The sequence below is a fragment of the Psittacula echo genome (genome assembly GCF_963264785.1).
Source record: "Psittacula echo genome assembly, chromosome: 14".
In the NCBI taxonomy this organism is placed as follows: Eukaryota; Metazoa; Chordata; class Aves; order Psittaciformes; family Psittacidae; genus Psittacula; species Psittacula echo.
The window spans coordinates 12712297-12723198 of record NC_137750.1 but is presented as its reverse complement, the minus strand read 5'-3'; the positions used below and the strand labels follow the sequence as shown (position 1 = coordinate 12723198).

General features: G+C 55.4%; 1 protein-coding gene across 1 annotated transcript in view; it reads right to left on the bottom strand.

Annotated features, from left to right (window-relative positions):
- Positions 1–919: 919 nt before the first annotated feature.
- NTN1 (netrin 1) overlaps positions 920–10902 on the bottom strand; it is a gene marked incomplete at both ends in the record, with an annotated part of 96995 nt that continues 87012 nt past the window's right edge. The window contains 2 exons of the mRNA XM_080629523.1: positions 920–1248; positions 8626–8700. Coding sequence (XP_080485649.1) covers positions 920–1248; positions 8626–8700 — 404 coding nt within the window. The remainder of the gene's footprint in view (positions 1249–8625; positions 8701–10902) is intronic.

Here is a 10902-nt window from a genome sequence, read left to right as displayed (position 1 = left end):
GAGGAGGACTCAGGGGCTGCAGTGGGCAAGGTCTTCCAGAGCACCTATGGGAACAGGAAGCCGGTGTATTCCTTTGCAAAGTCTGGTTGTTTCCATGGGGATCCTGGTTATTAACTCCTCGACTGTGGATTGGTGGCTGGGAGGGTGCCAGGGCATCCTGTGGGCTCACACTCCTTTGGTGTGGTGGGGACAGCACTCCTCAGGGTGTGGGGCTGGAGCAAGGAGTTGCTCCCCAGGTTATGCCCATGTGGAAGCTGCCCGCTAATGTGGTCTCCTCTCTGTGCCTAACCTGGGATTGGAGCATCGCCACAGCTGGAGACCTCGGCCGCTCCGAGATTCTGCACAGCAAGTGATTGCTACGGCTATTGAATACCAAAGAGTGTTCAAATAACCCCTCAGCTCATCCTTGGGTCTGTCCTCAGCGACAAGTCTCTGTTGAGTTTCCTCTACAACAACTGTCTTGTTCAACCTAAGCTGGGAATACCTTTTTGGGGGGACGGGGAGTTGATTTCCAGTGTTGCTGTTGATTAGTTTCTTCCAGGTTTGATGTTCCCATGCTGAGCTCTGGAAGCAGCAGATGTTAGCAGCTGGAAGGCAGTTTGATGTCTCTGATTTCTTCAGTCACCAAGGCAGACCGAGGCTGGGGGCGCTGGGTGCTGCACACCCACAGCCACAGCCTCTTGTGCATCCGTGGGTGAGATTCGCTGTTGTTGTGGGGTTTGGTTTGATTTCTCCTGGAATATGAGGTGCAAACCTGGCAGCCCCCAGCCCTCTGCTCCCTCCCGTCCCTCCAGCCCATCCCGACAGTGCGACCGTCCTCCCACCTCCCCTTGCTGGCCCTTGCCCGCCCCAGCCCTACACAAAGCAGCATGCACAGTCAGTCTCTCCCTCTCGCACACTCCCGTCGCCTTCTCCTCCTTTAGGCTTTCTTACACTTCCCCTTCTTCTCCCGCTGCTGGAACTTCCTGAGCCGCCGAGCCCACGTATCCCGCCACTGGATCACCAGGCTGGTTTTGTCCGCAATGATGCCGCTCTGGTCAGGAGAGTCCTCGTTGTTGCCCAGCAGCAAATACTTCTTCATGGGCTTGATTTTGGGGCACTTGCACGCTATGTCCTTGGAGTGGATCCACAGGGTCTGGTCTCCTCGCCGTATCCGGTTGCTCCCTTGTTTGTAGACGGAGATGATGTTGACTGTGAACTTCCACCAGTCGGCATTTTTTTCCGCTTTCAGGATGTGGATCTGGACAGCTGGAAAAAAGAAAACACAACACGAGGCGAGAGGAAAAGATGTTCTAATTTGAGCTGGCAAGAAGGAAATGAACTTCAGGTCTAATAGGCTGTGTGAGGGAAAGGGATTTTGTCTCCTGAGCCCAGGCTGGGGACAGCAACCTATGGAGATGCTCTCCAGCATTGCTGCTATAAAGACTCTGGGTCCCCAGTGAGCATGGGCATGGATACCCAAGGACCACAAAAGCTGCAGGACCCCAGGAAGGAAGATCAGGTTAGGAGCAGCTGTATGCCAGGAACCATGTCTCTCTTTGTGCCAGGAGCTCTGGGAATGACACAGGGATACCCAGAGTGGTAGTGGAGAGCGGGTTGCCTCATTCTCCTATCTGGGTCCTGGGGAAGACCATCATCTCCCAGAGCATGGCTGTAAAGCAAGCACAGATGGAGCAGTCCCCCAGGGTTGTTGGTGCATCAACATCTGCCCCAGCACCTGTGAACTCTTAAAGCAATAGGAAAAGCCTTTCACGATCAGTGGGTTTCTGTACACTGGACCCTGCCTCTTCCCTTGCAGCAGCAAGCAGAGAAAATTAACAAACCCAAGGACAGCGTGTGCCTCCAGCCCATGGCAGTGGGGGGGGCTGAAGCTCTGTGCACAAAGCATGTGGGTAGGGCAGGGAGGTTCCTGTGCCCATCAGCAGTGCCAAAACCCCAGGCTCCACCACAGGACCTGGAATGAGCTTTCTTCCGGACCCACGTGTCCAGAGAGCAGCTCGTGCTGCTGAGGATGGGTTTCTGCATGGGCCAACCCTCCAGCCCCTCTGCTCACTCCTCCTCGCCGGATGGTGCGTCTGCGCCAGGACCCTCTTAAAACCTGCCCCTGGTTTTGAGAGAAGATAAGCCCAGATCTGGAGCCAAACACTGGGACTGGCCCATGCCTCCAAGCACTTGGCATGTAGATGCAGGCCTGTTAGGGCCTCCAGCACATCTTCCTGGAGCCAGGGCAAGGAGAGAGCTCCTGCGAATGCACAGACTTGGAGCAGGACACCAAACGGGTTCAGACCTATGAAAGGCTTTGGAAACAGGGAGGTTCACTTTTCCCATGTTTCTAGGAGATATTCTTGAGTCAAGATTGTAAATTGCTTGCTGTGGAAGAAGACATCGCAGGTAAGAAGCACAGATAAAGGACCATGTGGGAAAGGGAGTGATTTGCCCTACAGCATGGTGAGGGAGAAGAGATACAAGCCTGGAGGCAGGTCCTGCCATGCTGTTGGGCTTCTTCCCAATGGTGGTCCATTGTGGTGCAGGGGTGGCAGGGGAGGATGGGAGCAGCCATCAGCTGAGGTCGCATCCTCCAGGGAGGTTGAACACATTCCTCCTGCTAATCAGCTCCCAGGAAAACATCTTCACCAGGAAGTGACCCCCAGCTCTCCTGGGTTTGTTTGCTGACTGTGGGATGGGGGATCCGCACCAGCAGAGACAGAGGTGGTGGTGGGAGAGCAGGGAAGGGCTGGCTGCTCTCTGCAGTCTGCTGCCTTCTGGCCAAATGTTCGAGCTTTCCCCTTTTCTCCCCCTTCCCTCCATGCCCTGTGAGCTGTAACCTGTCCACCTCCTATCTCAGCCCTTGGGCCAGCCCCCTGCGGGTCCAGTCTTGCTTCTAGAAATCAACAGAGGAAGAAGAAACCTCCAAAACTCAGGCAAAACTCTCCCGTTTGCCTTGTAACAACCCCGTGTTACCCCTGCGTTAGCAGTGCAGGAGCATCACTCTCTCTTTAAAACCACAACGTGCAAACTGACTTTAGGCTCTGGCAGGAAGTGGGGCTCTGCGGCCCAGCAAAGCTTTTTAACACATTGCAAAATAGATGTTGGGTTCTCTGTGGGGTTTTTTCAGAGCATGTCATGGGCGCCAGATGCTTTCATTACAAACACCAGCCCCGAGCTCCTCCGAGCGGGTGCTTCCCGCCCCGGGGCAAAGGTAACGAAATGCGAGGATTTGCCAAGGTTCATTTTTTGGAAACAAATCTTTCCAAAAAAGCTTAAACCTTTGACCCGCCGGGTCCTGACAGCACGGAGAGAGTGAATGAAGGGACCGGGGGGGCGAGCGCAGGAAACGCGCTCTCAAACGCAGTCTGGAGGTTTTGATGTCAGGGCCCCCGTCTCTTATTTTTCTTTCCCTTTTCTTAGGGACGTGGAAGGAGTGAAGCCGCGGCGGAGCTTGGCTGGCACAGCCGCAGCTGCCTTCACGCACAGCCGGTGGCTGCCCACAACTTGCATCCGGGACATGCGGCTTCCCCTGAGCCTGGCTTCAGAGCCCAGGTTGAGCCTGGGATCTTGGTGATGAGGTGGGGAGGTGGTTTCGGGAAGCCGGATCTCTGGGTGAAGCCCCAGGGATTTGGGCCCTTGTTTCTTGTGAGAGGTTTCAGTTGTGTCATGGTTTCGGGGGTCAGGGGGAGTCAGCTCTGCCCCACCACTCCAAAGCTGGCTCTGCTGCGTGGTGTGCTCCTTCACCTGCCGTCTCCTAGGGCAAAGCCTGGCTTTGCCTGCCCCATGGTGAACTGCTCGCACTTGGCTGATGCACCCACTGGAAACCTGTACTGAGGCTGAGCCATGCTCAGGACTGACCCTGCCACTGCATCCCTGGAAAAACATCCCTGAATGTGCCAACCAGATGGCAGGATCTAACAGCGGATGATGGGTGTTCAAGTGGGTGGCAGAGGTGGTGCTCCCCTGGCTGTGGCCCCCCCAGAACGGATGGTGACCCAGAGGGAGAGAGCGAAAGAAAACAGAAGCTGCAGCCCTGCTCTGCTCCCCACCACCCCTGAAGGAGCCCTCAGTCAACCAGTCATGGGGAGCTGGGACAAAGGGGCTCAGGTGGTGAGGGGAAGGTGCTTGGTCCTGGTAAGTGCATGGGCTGCCCCGTTAAACCCATCCCACCTGACACCAAAGCTGCTGAACCCAAATCCTGCCTGGATGTTGCCTCACGAGTCACACCGGCCCAGGTGATGCAAGGAAAAGCTGGACAAGTGGTCCCCAGGCTGCAAGGAGGGGATGCAGCTGCGGCCCACCCTGCTCCCCAGCTCCTTGAGGCTTGGCCGGGAGCCTCCAGCCACAAGAAAGACCTGACGGGCTGATGCTGCAGATGAAAGCGGAGGGGTGGATGATTTGATGTTAATAAAACCAAAAATCAACCCTTTGAAACGACGAGTTTGAGGGCAGCAGTGTGAAGGCTTAAATAAAAGCAGCGCCTCGGAGCATTCAGAGACCATGAGTCAGGGACCCAAAAAACCATGAGATTGCCATGAAAAGAGTGAGGCTGGAAAAAAAAGTGTATTTCTTTTGAATTTACTTTTGGGGTTTGTGATAAATGTCCCTATTTCAGGATTTCCCCTGCCAAAGCTGACCTGGGACTGCACAAACCCACCCATCTATGTTCTAACCTGCCTGTGGGAGCTGGAGCTTTGTGGAGCTCCCAGTGATGGGGAGAGATCTCATGGGACCACTGGGGTGGCAGCAGGAGCTGGGAGAGACAAGAAGGTCTTTGAATATGGACAGATGGAAACGGGTGCTGGGAACAGGGGCTGCGGATGCAGGGGTCCCAGCCTGAGAGGGGCTTCCCCAAGGCTCGGGTCCCTTCTCACTGCACAACCAGAGCAGAGCCCATGTAGGTTTTACTCCAACCGGCAGCAAAAGGTGACCCCGGTGCCACTTGGGATTGGGAATAGAAAGGGCAGCTCGTCACTGGAGCAAAGAGTTAAAATGGGATTCACCCCCCCATTTTTTATACTTGTAATTCATTTCCCAGGGCCTTCGCCTGCCTCCGGGCACCAGTTTCCTCCTGGTTTAATATTGGAGATTTATGGCCCCTAACCCCAGCCGGCCTGGGCACGGTCCCTCCCGGCAGTGCCGGGGCAGGGTGCTCCCTTGGGATGCGGTTACAGGAGGGATTGCTCTGTGCTTCTCCGCTCTGGGAATGGGATTTCTCCACCTTGCAGGATGGTGGAAGGGGCTGCGAGCGGGGATGAGCCAGGGCCGGTGCTTCCCCACCTTGGGTTTTTCTGTGGATTCAGGAATTTTTCTGCCTCCCTCTCTCTTTTCAAGCTGCCTTTTGAAAGCTCGTTTCGCCTTTTTCCAGCAGTCTGTGCCAAGCTCCTCTCAACAAAGGGGTGACTAAGTGAAGTCTCCACTGAGGGAAGGATTTTTTTACTCTTTTTTCCAAGAAAGGGCGAAGTGAGCAGATGATCTCACCTTTCAGATGAGGATCCTGCTCCTCACCCCCATCCTTCCCTGGTGCTGCACTGGGGGCATGGGGGCAATGACTGGGATCACAGTGATGGCACCCAGCAAAATGCTCTGGCATCATCTGTGCAGGATCGGGCCCTGCTGCAGTGCGGAGAGCTCAAGATCGAGGGGAAATAGGGGTTAAAGAGTTCCAGGTTTACCTTTACCACTGCCGCCCATCTCGCACCACAGACAGTGGGAAAAGCCCCAAGGATCAGACTGAAACGGCAGCATCTGAGCAAGTGAGGGATGCTCCTGCCATCACCTGCACCAGCATCGCCTGCTCTGTTAAAATGATCCCTTCTCCTTCTGGGCTATGGGGGAATCTCCATCCTCAGCAGGGATCCCCCGCTGCTGCCCTGGGCTAATTTTAACTGCCCTGAACCCAGCAAACCCCCTCTGTAACCCCTGGGTTTTGTGGGAGCTGAGCGACCCCTGCGCTCCACCAGGCAGCCAAAACAAACCAGGAAAAGCTTTTCTGCTTCTGTTCTTGCCCGCCCCCCGCCCCCGAAGCCTCCCAGCCTGCCCTCCCCGTGCCCTGCTCCACTCCATATATTTGCACCAAAACCCATCCCGCAGGAAAGAGCCCAATTTAAAATAAAAGGAATGATAAAAAAAACCCCAGCAACAAAAAAACCCCCAAACCAACGGAGCACAAACCCAACAGAAACAAACAGATAAGAAAAATAAATAAGGGGAAATATCCCCTTTGAATCGCTGAATGAAACGGGGAGCTAAAAAGCCCCATTGAGAAGCGCGGGGCGGATGATAGCTTCCCGATTGAGCGGTGGGAGAAGTAACTCTGTTCAAGCTAATTAGGGTCTTTTAGGACATTCAGCCCAGCGATGCCAGTGTAACGGTGAGGAAAAGAGCCTCCTAATTGGCTTCCTGCTGGGGTGTCAGTCCCAAAGTCTTTATTATCCCTCCCTGCACCTTTTCAACCCTTTCTTCTCTTCCTGGCTCTGTCAAAGCCAGGGGCTGCCCAGGCCCGGCTGCAGCATCCCTTCTCCTGCTGCCTCGCCGGGCAATTTGCCCTTGGAAAAGCAAATCCATGGTGGCTGCGGGGCTGGTTGAGGACCCTTCCTGGGGCCAGGAGGGCTCGGGTGGAAGCACCCCAGTTCCTGTGCTGGGACAGTCTGCGCCAGCTCACCCCAAACCAGCCCCGGCAAATGGCTTTGGCTCCCTTGTGCTTTCACAGAAGGGAGTGATAAAAGAGGAAATAAAAGCTCTTTCCAGTACCAGTATCCACTGCTCCGGAGCCATCTCCAGCCCGAGACAGCTCTTGAGCAGCTCTCATCTCGCCAGCGTCTGCTGAAGCGCCTGAGCCCACATTACAGCCTCAAACAGAGCCAAGGGTGAGCTCTCACCCGAACCCCCAAGAAACATCTCCCTGGTGAGGTTGGACAAGCCAAGGAGCAAAACCAAACTGCTCCAAGGGGCTGCCCCTTGAGCAAAGCCCAAGTACTGCTGCCACCAAAACAATGCAGTCTTTGCCCCAGAGCCACAGGGGCAGATAACACTGCTCAGTTGTAAGCATGCTTCCAGGGGATGCATGGCCCTACCAGCCTCTGAGCCCCTGGGACCAATTTGGATCATGACAGGTCTGAGTTTCCTGCAATCAAGTGGCTGCTTTCTCTTCTCTTGAGAGCAAATGCTTCAACATGAGCTCAGCCCTTAGAAGCCAGGTGGAAAAGTGAAGGGATGCACATGTCTAGTGTGGGAAACACATTCTCTGCTGGCTACTAAGGTACAAATGACCTTAGTAGCCAGCAGAGAATCAGCACATGAAAACCCCATCACTTTAATAGCCTGGTGCTCATCCCCACTCCCGTCTTAAACAACCTCATGTTCTAGCAGTTATTTTCTCTCGTGCAATTAAACCCTTTTCCCCAAGGAAAAAGCCATTCTTTGGACCTTCCCAACACCTGATGAACCTCTGGTGGCTCCTAACAGAGTGGCCAGACCTTGGTATGGCCTTGCTGGATGGGGACAGGCGCACCCAAGCCCTGGCACCAGGGGATGCTCTCCACAACCCTTTTGCCATGTGAGTAATGGAAGAATAAACGGGAATGCAAATAAAACATTTGCCTTCAGCCCCTCTCCCTTCCCCTGAGCCTGCGGGGAGGTGCCAGAGCACAAAGCCAGCGAGGAACATCCCTCGGCCGGCCCTGCTGGGAAGTGCCTTGTCCGGGGATGGGCTGTTAAATGGGAATTTGTTCTGCTCTTGCAAACACTTCCCAGACACGCTGAGCCGCTGCTGGGAGCGCGTTTAGGGGAGGGAGGAGGCGTCTCCGCTCCGAGATGCGTTGATGCAGATGGGATGGGAGGTTTTCCCCTTGGTGTTCAGTGAAAATATAGATACATAAAAATGAACACACATAGAGATACATATAAATCCTGCTAGGGTCAGCGTGGACACCTCCTGCATGGACCCACTGGTGGCCGTACTGGGAGTGGAGCCACATTAGAAATACTCCCAGGAGCAGAGAAATGGGGCGGGAGATCAGGATGTGCCTGTTCCAAGCTGCTGCTCCAAGCTGGAGCTGTGGAAGGATGCTCATGTCCTTGAGTGCCAGCAAGGATGGGATCCCACAGCCTCCCTAGCATGTCCCAAGACTGCACCAGCTTCTGAATTTACCTGGGAATTACAGGGGGAGTGGATCCAGATGACAGGAACCACCTGCTGCTTGTCCCCACGGCAAAGCACAGTTATTAAAAGCTGTTGCATGTAACAGCACAGTGAAAACAGAAGGGACGTGGTGTGATTGTGGCCTAGAGGACACCGTGGGATGGGGATGCTATGGACCCTGATTTGGGAGTCGTCTCAGCATTGGCAAGGGGACTCATATTCCCAAGTGACACATTGCATCACGGCTCCACCGAGCATCACTACCCAGGGCTGCCTCTCCAAACCCAGCGAAAGCCATATCCCAGATGCAGACACCCCAGCACAGGCAGGGGCCGTACAGCAGACTGGGGCTCCCTGGTCCCCCTGTGCTTGGGACCAGCTGGCAGCCTGCGCCTGAGCTGGGCTTGGGGACACTCGGGAAGGAGATGCTCCTGCTCTGCATCCCTTTGGAATGCCTGGTCCCTGGGAAGCAGCAGCTGAGAAAGGCGACTCACCATAGTCCTTCTTACAGTACTTCTTCATGTTGATCTTCAGTTTCCCCTTGGAGGCTTTGCAGTATGAGTCACAATCTGCACAGGAGAGAGGGGGAGGGCAAGAAAACATTAACAAAACAAATTAGCCTTAAAATGAATAAAAGGCTGGGGAGGGGGGGACAGCTCAAAGCTGCAGCCTGCCATGAATAAGCAGCGTGCCCGTGATATCCATCTGCCAGGCCCCGATTGGGTCGTCTAAGGGGGCATTCAGAAAAACCTTCCTTTCTAAAGAAAGCTGCTCACAAAGGAAACCATCCTCCCGCCCGCCTCCCCCAGCCCAGCTTCCCTGGGCTGCCTCTGTCTTCCTGGGAGACCCTGGGGGCCTCCCTTATTGTGCCACCCAGAGCTTTTGAGAGCCACACAAATTCCCCCTGTTCTTCAGCTCCCAACTGGAGACTGCCCGGAGCCCACAGAGGCCCCATTGTCACCCCTAACCCGGGCCGGTGTCAGCCTTTGGCATTCATTGCCGAGAGATTCGGGCTGGGGTCACCTTCCGACAATGCAGGTCAGAGAGGAAATTAGCAGCCCATGAAGCATTAGCAAAGCCTTTTGGTGTCCACTCTACTGAAGTGTGCAAATAAAATGCCCCAGTAGGAACATTTCATTTCTAATGGGCCCCCACTGCTGGGACACGTTGGCTGTGCCCCGGTGGTGCAGTGGTCGGTGCAGCGGGCAGGCGGGAATGCTGGCATGCTGGCACGGCAGCCTGGCAGCGCCGGCACGGAGCTGGAGCTGGGCCACGGTCCCAAGCGGCTGCAGGGATGCTGAGCTGCTGCTCCCGGGGACCTGTTCCCATGTGGGATGAAGCCGGATGGCACCATGGGCAGGCAGTGCCACAGTGGCTGGAGGTGTGCCACCCCGTGCCAGCTCCCAGAGCCAAGGCTGGCTCACAGACGTGCTGTCCACGCACATCCCATGTCTCCTTAATGTCCATGGGTGCTAAGGAGAAGCCCCCAGCATCGCAGAAAACCCACACCTGGCTGCAGCAGGAGGCCTTGGTGCAGCAATAGTCCTTGAATACCTCCATCTCTCCCAAGTGCCCATTGCTCCTCCACAGCCACCACTGGAGACCAGGACTGAAAACCTGCTGGAACACCCCAGCAGTGCCGAGGGCTCTGTGAGCAGGGTGCGATGCTGCGGAGATGTGGGATGCTGCTGGTACCCACGGCCAGAACACACAGGGTGCCCGTATCCTGCCCCAGGCCACATTGGCAGTGCCAGACCAGACCCACCCTGCCTGTGCAACACCCCACGTTCTCCAGTGAGCCATGAGCTGAAGCTCTGGGGGAGAAGCTGTGCAGTATCCCCCCGTGTGTCCTCCTTTAGCATGGCTGTGGCACACACAGGGTTGGCATCTGCCACAGCCTCAGCAGGGCTGGAGGCCCCATTTCTTATGTGCTTCTTTCTTATGTGTAAGAGCCCTTGCAAGAAGCAGTTCCTTCTGAGAGAAGCTGACACTAAGCAGGCTGGGAAGGGAAACTGAGGCAGGGCTGGGAGGTGGCTGCACAGCTACAGCAGCTGCAGCATTTCCTGATGATGGCTTTGTTTGCAGCCCTACTGCATGCACAGGGGCTGTGGCCCAAAGTCAGCTTTGGGACGGGGCCATGTTGGACACGGTGGTCTCCAGTGGTGGATGCTCAGAGCCAGTCCAGGCAAGGAGGGCACCAATGTCTGGGTGCACTGGATGCTCTGTGCCCTCTCAGCTCACCAGCCTCAGTAGAGGAGGTGTCCCTGGGATGGGAGGTGGGTTCAGAAACAGGGGGAGATGCTCCAGGAGGTCTAATGGACTCCAAATCCAACCCTCCCCATTGGCAGCAGAGCCAAAACCAGTCTGAGCAAAGCAGCATCTTCTTTTTCATCTTGAGTGGGGAAACCAACAAGAAAAGGAGCCCCAGAGGCTGAACACCCACATCCCAACATTATCAGGTACCACTTTATACCAGCACCTCTGATCCATGCATGCCCAGCCCATCTCAACCTGGCCAGTGTCACCTCATCTCAGCACCATCCTTCTGCTCCCATCCTCAGGAGAGCACCTACAGTAATACATGCCTTTACATTCTTTCAGTATGACCCAGCAAGGGCCAGAAGTGAAAGGGATAGGAGCACCTTCTGCCTCTAAGAGGAGAAGGAAGCCTCTAAGAGGATCTAAGATCTCTGCCCAGCTACAACCCAGCCAAAGCCCTTAGAAACCCAGGAGCTGAACTGACGACTGAGCAGCTGATGCCTCCGTTTTGG